This window comes from Carcharodon carcharias, chromosome 25 (assembly GCF_017639515.1).
Source record: "Carcharodon carcharias isolate sCarCar2 chromosome 25, sCarCar2.pri, whole genome shotgun sequence".
NCBI lineage: Eukaryota > Metazoa > Chordata > Chondrichthyes > Lamniformes > Lamnidae > Carcharodon > Carcharodon carcharias.
Genome location: NC_054491.1, coordinates 15,512,728 through 15,526,715, shown reverse-complemented (window position 1 = coordinate 15,526,715; position 13,988 = coordinate 15,512,728). Strand labels below are relative to the sequence as shown.

At 40.6% G+C, this 13,988-nt stretch overlaps 1 protein-coding gene across 3 annotated transcripts in view; it reads right to left on the bottom strand.

Moving 5' to 3' along the window:
- The window catches only part of sik3 (SIK family kinase 3), a 313,609-nt gene that overhangs the window by 6,647 nt on the left and 292,974 nt on the right, over positions 1–13,988 (bottom strand). For all 3 annotated transcript variants that reach the window (XM_041174165.1, XM_041174167.1, XM_041174166.1), the window contains 2 exons: positions 9,904–10,052; positions 8,993–9,122 (listed from right to left, as the gene is read on the bottom strand). In XM_041174165.1, coding sequence (XP_041030099.1) covers positions 8,993–9,122; positions 9,904–10,052 — 279 coding nt within the window. The remainder of the gene's footprint in view (positions 1–8,992; positions 9,123–9,903; positions 10,053–13,988) is intronic.

The following is a 13,988-nucleotide window of genomic DNA, read 5'->3' as shown; positions in this document are numbered from 1 at the left end:
GTCAGACCTGGAACGGTAGGATGGGACAGGGGGAGGGGTGGAGTCATTTTTTTTTATCACTTCTCATGTGGTCATAACAGAAATCTGGAGGGTTATTGCCAAGATGGATCCCACAATGAGAGAATTGGAGTGGTGAAAGTAAACTGTTCCCTAGGAGCAATTTAAAGTTCTGTTGAAGGGTCATGAGGACTCGAAACGTCAACTCTTTTCTTCTCCGCCGATGCTGCCAGACTTGCTGAGTTTTTCCAGGTAATTCTGTTTTTGTTTTTAAAAAAAGACTGTTACAGGTTTTCTTGGGTTTACAATTCAAAAAGCACAAAAGCCTACATTCGAAGTCAGTGCATTTCTAGGACAGATGGAAATTACTTTTGATAATAAGAAAAGGAGGGAGAGAGAAAAAAGCAATACGGAAGAAAGGGAGAGAGAGGAAGCTTTCCAAAGAAGACAGCAAAAAAGGGAGATCTGACCGCGTGAGCTGCATAGGGGGGTGGAGGCAGCTGAGGCAGACTGGTGGATAATATTCCCTGAATAGGCTGGAGAAAGGCAGCGTGGATCTGCCGAGGTGCGGAGAACAGAAAGGGGTGAGAGAGCCCATGATGATTAAAGTGGCTAGGGAGGAGCCACCTGAATTTAACAAGGCTGGAGCTCGGCCAGTAGAAGTAAAAGGGGTCAGGATAGGATTCGAAGGAGTTATAAGGGTCTGCCTAGGTAGCAACTCTGGCTGATGATTATGAGCTTGTCCACAAGCCTTCATCCCAAAATAAATCCTTCCCTCATAACCTCCACCAACCTGTAAAGGATAGGAGATGGGAAAGTGATAGGAAGCCAAGCACCCATGGGAGAGAGGGATGGCTGGAAACACAGGGACTCCACCTCAGCCCATTCCATTGAATGTCATAGGGTGATGGTTATATTCTCTCTTGTTGGAGATGTTCATTGCCTGGCACTTGCATGGTACAAACGATACTTGCCACTTGTCAGCCCAAGCCTGAACATTGCCCAGGTCTAGAAAATTCAGTCAGGGTTGTTCATAACTAGTCATCTCTAGCAATCCACATGTACGTTGCTGAAGTCATACTATTAGCTTTTATTACAAAATCTCAAAATCACACTGAATTCTTCCCCTGTCTTGGAAGCAGATTGATAACTTGCTTTAGAACTAAAACACAAAGCAATGATGAAAGCAGTGATGAAAGTTAACTCTATGACTGTTTGGTTCATTCCTACGTTTCTATTTTATTCACCATGTATCTCACACCTTTTTAAGTTATTTCTAGTGTTATTTCTATTCCATACTAATAGTTAAATAAAAAAATGCATACTGCTTTATCATACAACTGACATAATATTTCATAATATTATCAGTTTATATGATAAATGTAACCTGAAATATTATCACTAATGTAAGCTGATAGGCTGTAAGATTTACTAGAACACACCTTACTTCACAAGTAGATTAATTAAGGTTTTATTTTTTTATTTAGTTTTGCTGAAAAAAGAGACATGCTGTTAAAACTTTTCATTTTGCCCTAATCAGGACAAATGCAAGAATACCAAATGTCAAAGGGAACAACAATTTATACAGCGAGAGAAAAGGGTTGTTAAGGATTGGTTATCAAGTGGACTTTGAGGTTGAGGCGTTGCCATGGAGAATGAACCAGGAATAGTTATCCCCAAGCTCTTGTTAAAATTCACAAAAGGCAAGTTGACTGATTGGTCAAGACATTGGCACAGGAATTGCCACAGGGAACAGTTGTCTCCCATACTTTTGTTTAATTGAGAAAGGTGCAACAGCTGGACATTTTCTGTTTGCAGAGGACAGGGACCTGCATGTGAATATATGTGTTTCAAGCAAGCATAATGAGCCAAATTGCGAGCCCAATTGATATTCTTAAATCGGCTGTTAGTGTAATTCTTAGCGCACTCTGGATTATTCAGTAAGTGCTGTCAAATCGCGGAATCACATCTAACGGACACTATGGGCAGAATTTTTAGCTCAGCGGGCAGGTGCACATCTGACCTGATCCAGTATGAAATTGCATGAGATGAGGTCGGGCGAGCATCCCGACGTCATTTTGTGCTCACGCAATATTTGGTTGGCGGGCGCCATAAAAGTCGGAAGCGTGCTTGCCAGCAATCAAGAGGCCAATTAAGTTCATTAATGGCGCAATTGTCTTTAATTTTACATTGCCAGTCCAACCTTGTGGTTGGCGAACGGACGAATTGGCCAGGCAGACTTTGCATTTTTCATGAAACCTCATCCAAGGGCAGGATGAGGCTTCCGTAATTAAATGAAATAAAAATAAAAATCTATGGACAGCATTTTTTTATCATGTATATGTTTAGGTGACTGATTGTGATTCTTGGATATATTTTTCCTAACTTTAAAAACTTTATTTAATGCTTTTTAGGTCTTCAGCTCCTGAGGCAGCTTTCTGTCAGCGCTCACCCTCCTCCCGCCCCCACCCCGGCAGAGCTGAACTTCTCAGTCTGCGCTTCACGCTGGCTGGCCGTTAACTGGCCAGCCTGCATGAAATTGGAGTCGGGGGCCAATGGCGGTCGGTGGTCCATTCCCTCGTCGATCCCGGATCCGCCGATCATGCCTGCCCGCCAACCTAAAAATTCTGCCCTATGTTCTGAGTTTTGCAAACATGAACTGGTTGAGTACAGTCAGCACTCTACCTGTTGTGAACAGCAAGTGTACCAGATGAGAAACTTTGACAGCATGCCTCTTTTTTCAGCAGTACTGTTGTAGTACTTTACTACTCTACTCTGTACTACCTTGTGACTATTTAATTATACTGAGGCATGTTACAAGCAATGAAAATTCAATATTCCCCATTGTGTCACGGAGCTTGAGCAATCTCTCTCTTTCCCTCTTTCTCTCTCTTGACATAACTCATCATGAAATCTTACGTTGTAGAAGTGAAATATTAGACTCATGAAAGTCTCACGCTAACATCTTGTCAAATGAGTTATGGAACTAGTGTAAATCTATTTTCAGGACATTATACATTTTTAAAAGTAAACTGTCTCTGTTGACTTACTTGATTGAATTTTTTTGAGGAGACGGCAAGGAAGGTCAATGAGGGTAGCATGTCTAACGTGGTCCATATGGATCTTAACACAATTCTCTTACAAAATTCCACATTGCAGACTGTTCAGTAAGTTTATGGGATCCAAGGGGAAGTGGCAAGTTGGATCCAAAACTGGTTCAGTGGTGGGAAGCAAGGGTTCATGGTCGCTGAGTGTTTGTGAAAGGAAACTGTTTCCAGTGAGATTCCGCAGGGCTCAAGTATTGTGTCCATTGCTGTTCGTAGTCTGTATCAGTGATTTAAATTTAAATGTAGGGGCCATGATTAAGAAGTTTGCAGATTATCTGAAAATTGGCCATGTGGTTGGTAGTGAAAAAGAAAGTTGTAGACTGCAGGAAAGTATCAATGGACAAGTCAGATGGGCAGAAAAGTAGCAAATGGAATTGAATCCAGAGCAGTGTGAGGTAATATATTTGGGGAGAACAAGCAAGGCAAGGGAACAAACAATTGATGGTAAGATTCTGGAAAGTATAGAGAAACAGAGGGAACCAAAGAGTGCATGTTCACTGATATCTGAAGGTAGCAGGTAGACAAGATGGTCAACAAGGCTTATGGGATACTTTCCTTTATGGGCTGATGCCTAGAGAATAAGAGCAGGGAGGTTATGTTAGTTCGACCTCAGCTAGAGTACTGTGCACAGTTCTGGTCACTGTCTTATGGGGAGGATGAGATCACACTGGACAGGCTACAGAAGAGATAAACAAGGATGATGGCAGGAATGGAGAATTTTAGCAATGAGAAAAGATTGGATAGGCTGGGTTTATTTTCTTTGGAATGGAGGAAATTGAGGGGAGATTTAATTGAGCTGTAAAAAATTATTAGGGGCCTAGATAGAGTGGATAAGAAGGACCTATTTCTGCTCCCGGGAGCATAGATTTAAGTTAATTGATGGGTGAATTAGAGAACAGTCGAGGAGCAAATTTTCCCCCCAAGGGTGGTGGGGATCTGAAACTCATTGTCTGAAAGGGCAGTAGAGGGAAAAAACCTTATCATGCAAGAAATATATACTTGGATACGCACTTGAGAAGATGTAACCTACAGGGTTATGGATCAAGAGCTGGAAGTTAGGACTTAGACTCGGTAGCTCTTTTTCAACTACAGTGCTGATTTGGGCTGCATTAGAGTGCTTCAGTTGCAGTTTGGGAGAGAGGGGCTCTTTAATTTAGCAACTAACTAGAAGTTGCTCTTTGGTTGGGAGAAGGTGAGTTTTAGTTGAGTTTTAAAACAGGGGCTGTACAGGGTCTGCTTGCAACTGCAGCTAGTTAATTGGTTAACTGGCTTAAACAAGTTTTCTGATGCTAGATTCAGACAACATAAAAGTAAGCCTTCATCAATGTTGCTTTTGTCTGCATTGGAGTGCTACTTTGGGCTGCATTAGAGTTTGGTGAGAGAGCAAGTTTACTGAAGAGGGAAGGAGGGAGCCTTTCATTTTCTACCTTTCCTCAGCAAGGACAGTGGCGGCCTTGGTAAGTAGGACATGGTATTTCCTCTGTCCTTAATATTCGCTAAACTAGAAAATGTGAAAGTAAAGGATATGATTTAAGAGTAAATCACAGCAGAGCAGCCAAGTGGAATGCTCCTCCTCTGCCATGTGGGAAGTCAGGGACACTTCCAGTGTCCAGGACGACCAGGTGTGCAGGAAGTGTCTCCAGCTGCAGCTACTCGAAATACAGGTTTCGGAGATGGGGCTGCGTCTGGAGTCACTGTGGCGCATCAGCAAGGCTGAGAGCTTTGTGGATAGCACGTACAGTGAGGTGGTCACACCGCAGGTAAAGAGTGCACATGCACAAAGGAAATGGGTGACCACCGGACAGAGTAAAAGTACTAGGCAGGTAATGCAGAAGTTCCCTGGGTTCATCTCCCTCTCCAACATATTTTTTGTTTTGAATACTGCTGGGGAAGATGGTTTCGCAGGAGAATGTAGTAAGATCCAATTCCGTGGCACCACAAGTGGCTCAGCGGCACAGAGGGGGAGAAAAAAGAGTGGAAGAGCAATAGCAATAGGGAATTCTATCATAATGGGAACAGATAGATGTTTCTCCAGCCACAGATGTGACAGCAGGATGGTAAGGTGCCTCCCTGGTGCCAGGGTCAAGGAATCACTGAGCGGCTGCAGGACATACTGAAGGGGGAGGGTGAACAGTCACAGGTTGTGGTCCACAGCAGTACCAATGGCATAGGTAAAAAGAGCGCTGAGGTACTGAAAGCAGGATATAGGGAGCTTGGAAATAAATTAAAAAGCCAGACCTCAAAGGTAGTAATCTTAGGATTACTCCTAGTACCACTTACTAATGAGATAAGGAATAGGAGAATAGACCAGATGAATGGGTGGCTGAAGAGATGGTGTAGGGGGGAGGGATTTAGATTCCTGAGGCATTGGGACTGATTCTGGGGAAGATGGGACCTGTACAAGCTGGATGGGTTGCACCCCAACAGGACCAGCTCCAATATCCTCATAGGGATTTTTGCTAATATTGTGGGGGAGAGGTTAAGCAAGACTGGCAGGGAAGTGGGAACCTGAACGGGGAGACACAAGAGAGGGAAACAAAGGTAGGAGTAAAAGACAGAAAAGTAGAAAGCAAAAGTGGAAGGCAGAGGAAACAAGGGCAAACAGCAGATAGGGCCATAGTACAAAAAAAAAGTGTAAAAATGTTAAAAAGACAAATCTAAAGGTGCTGTATCTGAATGCCTGGAGCATTCACAATAAGGTAGATAAATTAACAGTGCAAATAGATGTTAACAGGTAAGATATGATGACGATTACAGAGGCATGGCTGCAGGGCGACCAAGACTGGGAAATGATATCCAAGGGACAGGCAAAAAAGAAGAAGAGGTGACATGGCATTGTTAGTTAAGGATGAAATCAGTGCGATAGTGAGAGAGGATATTGGCTCAGAAAACCTAGACGTAGAATTAATCTGGGTGGAGCCAAGAAGCAATAAGGGGCAGACAACATTAGTGTGAGTGTCAATAGGTCACCAAACAATAATAAGGTAGCGGACGGCAATAAAAAGGAAATTAGAGATGCATGTAACAAGAGTGCTACAGTAATCATGGGTGACCTTAATCTACATATAGACTGGGCAAACCAAATTAGCGATAATATTGTGGCGGATGAATTCCTGTAGTGTGTACAGGATGGTTTTTTTTAGACAAGTATGTTGAAGAACCGACTAGGGAACAGGCTATCCAAATTTGGTATTTTGCAACGAGATTGGGTTAATTAATAATCTTGTTGTGTGGGGTCCTTTAGGGAACAATGACCATGACATGATAGAATTCTTCATTAGGATGGAAAGTGAAGTAGTCCAATCTGAAACTCAGGTCCTAAATCTGAAAAAAAAAAGGAATCTACGAAAGTATGAGGTGTAAGTTGCCCAAGATAGATTGGGTAACTTCATTAAAAGCATGACAGTGGATACGCAATGGATAATATTTAAGGAACGAATGTATTCATTCCAGTTATACATTCTTTTCTGGTGCAAAAAAACACAGGAAAAACTGCCCAACCATGCCAAACAAAAGAAATTAAAGATAGTATTAGATCCAAAGATCTAAAGCTGCCAAAAAGGTAGCAAACTTGGGGATTGGGAGAAGTTTAGATTTCAGCATAGGTGGACCAAGAGATTGATTAAGAGGGAAGAAATAGAGTATGAGAGTGAACTTGCAAGGAACATAAAAGTGAACCGTAAAAGCATCTATAAATATGTAAAAAAAAATTAGTGAAGATAAATGTAGGTCCCTTGCAGTCCAAAACAGGAAATTTATAATAGAGAACAAGGAAGACACAAATAACTTAACAGAAATGCTAGGGAACCAAGGGTCTAGTGAGGAGGAGGAATTGAAGAGAATTAGTATTACTAAAACACTAGTGCTGGAGAATTAATGGGACTGAAAGCCGATAAATTACCAGGGCCCGATAAGGAGGTGGTAATGGAAATAGTGGATGCGTTAGTTGCAACGGTCCTGGCAGATTGCAGGGTGGCATATGTAACCCCACTATTTAAAAAAGGAGGGAGGAAACAGTAAATTACAGATTGGTTAGACTAACATCGATAGCAGGGAAATGCTAGAATCTATTATAAAGGATGTGATAACAGGATACTTAGAAAATATCAACAGGATTAGACAAAATCAACATGGATTTATGAAAGGGAAATCATGTGAGATAAGCCTACTGGAGTTTTTTGAGGATATGACTAGCAGGATAGATAAGGAAAAATCAGCAGATGTGGTGTATTTGGATTTTTAGAACGCTTTTGATAAAGTCCCACCTAAGAGGTTAGTATGCAAAATTAAAACACTTGGGATTGGGAGTAATATACTGGCATGGATTGAGAATTGGTTAGCAGAGAGGAAACAGAGAGTAGGAATAAATGGGTCTTTTTCTGAGTGGCAGGCAGTGACTAGTGGGGTACTGAAGGGATCAATGCTTAGGCCTCAGCTATTCACAATGTATATCAATGATTTGGATGAGGGAACCAAATGTAATATTTCCGAGTTTCCTGACAACACAAAACTTTGTGGGAATGTGAGCGATGAGGAGGGTGTTAAGAGGTTTCAAGTGATTTAGATAGGTTGAATGAGTGGGCAAATACATGGTAGATGCAGTATAATGTGGAAAAGTGTGAAGTTATCCATTTCGGTAGGAAAAACAGAAAGGCAGAGTATTATTTAAATGGTGATAGATTGGGAAATGTTGATGTACAAAAGGATCTGGGTGTCCTTGCGTACCAATCACTAAAAGCAAGCATGCAGGTGCAGCAAACAGTTAAGAAGGCAAACGGTATGTTGGCCTTCATTGCGAGAGGACTTTAGTACAGGAGCAAGGATGTCTTACTGCAGCTGTACAGGGTACTTGGTAAGACCACACCTGGAGTATTGTGTGCAATTTTGGTCTCTTTACCTAAGAAAGGATATACTTGCCATAGAGGGTGTGCAGCAAAGATTCACCAGACTGATTCCTGGGATGGCAGGATTGTCCTATGAGGAGAGATTGGGTCAACTAGGCCTGTACTCACTGGAGTTTAGAAGAAGAGGGGATCTCATTGAAATGAATAAAATTCTGACAGGGATGGACAGACAGGTTGCAGGGATGATGTTTCTTCTCGCTGAGGGGTGGGGGGTCTAGAACAAGGGGACACAAACTCAGGATACAGGGTAGGCCATTTAGGACTGAGGTGAGGAGAAACTTCTTCACTCAGAGGGTAGTGAACCTGTGGAATTCTCTACCACAGAAGACTGTGGAGGCTAAGTCACTGAATATATTTAAGGAGGAAATAGATAGATTTCTGGACTCTAAAGGTACCAAGTGGTATGGGGATAGAGCGGGAGTATGGCATTGAGATAGAGGATCAGACATAATTATATTGAATGGTAGAGCAGGCTCGAAGGGCCGAATGACCTACTCCTGCTCCTATTTTCTAAGTTTCTATGACACGAAGGGCCAAAAGGCCTCTCACTGAACTGTAAATCGTTCTATTTTGCTATCTCTTCAATTAAACCCAATTTTCCCCAGATTAATTTATTAGCTGGGAAGTTATGCTTTAGTTGAAGAAAATAAAGTGTAGTCAATAGGTGGGGACTGAATTGACACAAAATCTTTGATGTAGCCCATAGTGAACACAATTTGCGTATCATGCATTATGTAACCAACATTATCACATCAAAAATATCAGTCTTCTGCAAAAGCAGTGTGAAGAGAGTACAACACCCCACCCAATGTATTTATTGGGGAGACAAATTCAACTAATTATTATACACATAGATGAGCATGAGGCAAAAAATAGTTTGAGTTAATGCAGCCTATTTTCAGAGGTGGATTATATGTGTATCAATATGTTAAGTATTTAATTTGTGTTTAAGATACTACTGATTAGCACACTCGAAGTTCTCACCTTCATTCTCTCTGGTCTGTAGCTGTTGGCTCCCTGTGAGCGATGACTGGCTAAGGACAACATCTGACATACGGGCAGAGCTAAGCACCTTTCCAGCTAACAAGCTCATTCCTGAAGGTTCCGCCTGATCCTTTAAAAGAAAAGTTAAATCTGACAATAAATGTAGACTGGGACTGTAAAGTTAACAAGCAGCACCATCAGTGTTTCATCCATTCCAGGAAACCAAATGAAGATTTTCTTCTTTTGTGTCTTTTTAAAAACAGAAAATATCAGCAACATCACAGGGGGAAGAAGCTTGGAAACCTCCTTTGCCCCAGATGAGAGCTTAGCAATTTCTTTAGCTCAGTTCCCTGACCATCAACTCTGGTCAAATCACCAAAGCACAAAAAAACTACAAAAAATGTTCATTGTCATTTTTCAAAAGGCTGTTTGATGCCTCAGCTGACTCTAGTTAGCTATTTAAATTTCTGCAACTTCTTAGTGTCTCACACAGTTTCATCTCAGAGCAACTTCATCGGGCAGAAGGAAAAAATGTGGATACTGGAGGCAGATTGGAAAAGTTAGGGGTGAAGGCATCAGAAGGTATCTTTAATCCTTTAAAACTTAATTTTGCTGACTACCCAATCACAAATGTGAAATTAAGTCGAGGGCAATTACTGTTGGATTTTGCTGGGCCAAGGCTGTAAAGGATTCTGCATAAGTGAAGCCCCATTGATTCTGTTTAATATTCATTAAATATTCTGCCTTTTTTTTAAATAATCTTAAATATTGAACGTAAAGAAAGTAGAACAAATTAAACTTGAAGCAAAATGCACCACATTATTCAGACTTTTTCTGTTACAGTGTAAGCAGAGGTAATAATAACATTTATCAGTTAATGATGCAACAGAATAAAAATGATTTATACATACATAAGCATCGTCACTTGTCTGAATGGTGTGATGCCGTTGGAGGGTTCTAGTTGACTGTCTCGTTGTGTAACCAACTCCATTGTGATCATTTACCTCCATTGGCTGCATAGGAGCTCTTCTCCCATCCATTCGATCCCCTGTCATGGACTCTGAAATAAGAGGGTTTTTATGCAGTTCCAGTGCTTTATTTTCGTCTGGGTAGTGGAGAACTGAGCCTTAAGTATTTCTGGCTCTTTGTTTTTAATAACTTGATATACATTCAATGCAACTTTTCTCGGTCGTTGAGTATGGATCATGATTTACATTTAATAGAATAAGATCCTGTCTAAAAGGAGAAAATAACAGGAACTAGTCCATGAAGACATTACAAGGAAGTTCTAGAGCCATGCCGTACGTAAACCTTCCATTTCAGTTCTTAGGTGGAGGAGGGTGTAAGAGATTGAGATAATATAGTGTAAATACAGAGGAGAATGAAAGACTGAGGCATTCGAAGTTGCAAAGAGAGACAGAGAAAAGGGGTGAGAGTCAGAGAGATTTGTATGTGGACGATGTGTTACATTCAAAGAATGGGAAAAACCATACCAATAGGTAGGCAATATAATGTTCTGCCTTAGTGGAATGGGCATTTGCCTAGCTTGATTTGGTCAACTGAGAGCCCCCTATTTTCCTTATATAGTATACAATTGCTGACATGTCATAGGTTAAGACTTTACAGGCTGCATTGATGTCTTTCGTCATAGGGCTGCTCAGAGTGCCAACTCCCTTTCTCTACCCACCTTCTCTGCCACTGTCGTCTTTAGATACATAATAACTTCCAATAGCTGTTCAGTTTTCCTTTCTGATGCTCCAATAGCAGATCAATGTGTTCTTTGTCCCAGTGAAATCTTAATTTTTCACTAACTTTGATTGTCAGAAGCAAAGGCACCCCCGCCTTTGTGGGAATTAATCAAGGTTTTATTGCAAAAATCATACAGCACGGTGATAGAAGGAAGCATAAATGATAAATGTGGTAGAGTAATCACTTGTTACAGCTTACTGAGTCAAGTGCAATCAACAGTAGTTAGCAGCTGTTTAAATGTCAGGCTGCATTTTTTTCTAGGACAAAGCAGGAAATGAAGTGTAACTCGCAGCGAGTTCCTGTACATGGAATAGCAAAACTAAATGAGAAATTAAGTTCAGGTTGGACAGGAAACAAAGCTCTTCTGGAAGCTGACAAAAGAAAAAAATCTTTCCTTCTGAAGCTATAGTGCCCTTCCCAAGGACAAAACTGACCTCACCACATTGCTGTGTACTATCAATAATAGGCATTTCTGGTACGCTATCTCCCAGATCCAATGGCACTGACTGCATCTCTCAGTTATTTTGAATAAGCAAAAGTAATTATATTGTTTTCGTTTTTCTAGAAAGCAACTTTTATGCCATTAAGACAATTTTCATATTTCTCAATAGAATCTTTAATGTACAGATTACACATTTACACTGATATCTAAGATAATCATAAACTCAGATTCTTACTGGCCTTTCAAACCAGCTGAGTGCAGTTTTGAAATGTTTCACAATCTGTAAACCTTAAAGGGAACAGTCATTTGATTACAGTAAAGTCCCACTGTTCGTAGGGGATACGTTCCTGCGAATTTCCAGATGGAATCGCGAATGGCGAACATACTTTATAATGGGAGTGAATTAGATAGGTTCCAGCCATTGCAAAATTACTTGTCTGCTGAACATTTGAGCTTTGCCTCTTCCAGATGTGGAAATCTCTCCAACCCTTTACTTATCTCTGCTGAGCAGCGATGTCCTTCAAATTCACATTCCAAACATAAGAAAAAGCATGTCCTTGAATGCAGTCATCATAAGCAAAAACTCCATCACCACAAGATGCAATTAGAGTCTTAACTTTACCCAGCATTTAACTGTACTGCAGTGCCAGCATGATATTTAGCAGCTTGGCTTTGAGCACACTTCATAAAGAAGCTCAATGCACTTTTAACTCTTTCATCCAAACAAATCTATATTTCTGTTTCAACAAATTAAAACCTGCAAAGCATTAATCTATGAAGTAGCCCACAACCCCACCCCTCCCAATCTATATTGTTTTCAAATTCAACCACTGACTATCTAGGAGATCAAGCCCTTACTTTTAGGCTCTTTCCCTCATTTGTAATCCCTTGAAGATGATAAACAGGTATTTTAAAATGAACTTCAATAGAAATCTTTCCAATTTCTGAAGATATTTTGGGTCCAATACCATGGATGGGTGAAGATTTGGGGCCGCGATGGGCGATTGGCTGTACAAACAGTCATGCGGGTAAACAAATTTGCGAGAGGTCACGAATGGTGGGAGTTTACTGTATTTGCACTTCTGAAGGCCTTGAGAACTGCTTCAGGTCAGAAACTTGTGTGAGCTGGTCCAGTAACACAAAGGTAAAAATACAGTTTACAGTTTGATTCCCAGACCAGCCTGCTGGCTGTAACAGTGTTGGCTTTCTTACAATGAAAAGGACAAAAGAACAGACTGATAAGAGTGTTGCCTTTGAGAAGGAGTAAAATGAAATCTGCCCACCTTGTCCCACTGCAGAGAGGAATTCCTCTTGTTGGCCATTAACAGAATGACTCTGGCATTAGTTAAGAAATCTGAAACCTTGACTATCATGTTCTATTTAGTATAATGTAGCTATAGGAAGTGAAAAAAATAGTACAGATGTTTTTAAAAAGATTCATCATATTAAATAAAAGAGCAAGTCATATGGAACTCAGCAACCTTACAGAATATGGGCCGGGAGATACATAGTTAGCACCTCTAATGTGTATTTGCTGAGATTCTCCTGCTTGTCAGATGACAGAGGTATAAGAAAGAGATTTTAGAATATTCTGTTGATGTTGCTGGGCAGAAGTTAAGGAATGGGATGGAAGGGTGTATTGGAGGCTGAAGGTCAGGACGTGTGTCATTTTGGGACGCTCATTCAATACGTTCAGTGGGTAATTTCATGGGGACACCAACAGAAGCCTTAGAGTAGGATATCAGCTTTTCTAAAAGGTAGTGCACAGGATAGAGAAAAGGCCTAAAATTGGGGGAAATGAGAGGTAAAAACCAACAGATATTGAAAACTTTAAGTGATAATTCTTTCTTCCTTTCCCTGCAAAGCTTTGTAAGCATAAGGGAGGGATTAAGTACACAAACATAAATTCGACATGAGCTGATCTTCAAATCTAATTTCAGATAATTCAGTAAATCCTCAAACTTTGATGATTTTTCACATTTCCAATCTATTTCAATATCAAGGTACGCCTTAATAGAAACTACAACTCTATTTCCATTATGACCAACTGAGCAGTTCCAATTGTTTGTACTGAACAACACGTTGCATTTATATAACACCTTTTAATGAAGGAAAAAACATCCAATAGAGAATCATACTACTGAGACATTGAAAAACAAAATGGAATCTGAGCCAAAGACATTAGGGGGAGTGAACAAAGTTTGGTCAAAGAGATGATTTAAACATAAGAAATAGGAGTTGCAGCAGACCATATGGTCCTTCAAGCCTGATCCACCACTCAAAACAATTATGATAAAAGACAGTGGCCTCAAAAGAGTAGAGGCACAGTTATTTAGAGAAGGAATCCAGACTGTGGGACCTAGTCAGCTGAAGGTATGTATGGCCACCAATAAGCAAAAGGGATAGAATGCAACAGAAAACATTGTCAGTGGAATGGAGTAGTGTGGAAGGAATGGATTTGAGAGCTGGAGGTGGTTATGAAAAAGGAATTCCAAAAGTCCTTCCTAATGGGCATGAGAGATTTCAACAGCTGTTTATGTATTCAGCAGCTGAATATTAATCATTTTTGTCACTAGTTACAAACTCTTAAATACCAGACTTAGTGTCCCTCATTTTTAGCTTTACCACTTCAGTAGCAATAGTATCAGATTGTTATCATGCTTGTTTTATTTGATGGCCCATAAGGATGGCTGAGAATAGATTAAGCTTTAACTCAAAGAGCTACACACTGCAGGGTACTGAATTTAGTTCCATTTTCTTTGCAGTGAAAAGTTGATCTTGCATCCAGCAAACTTGAGAGAATTT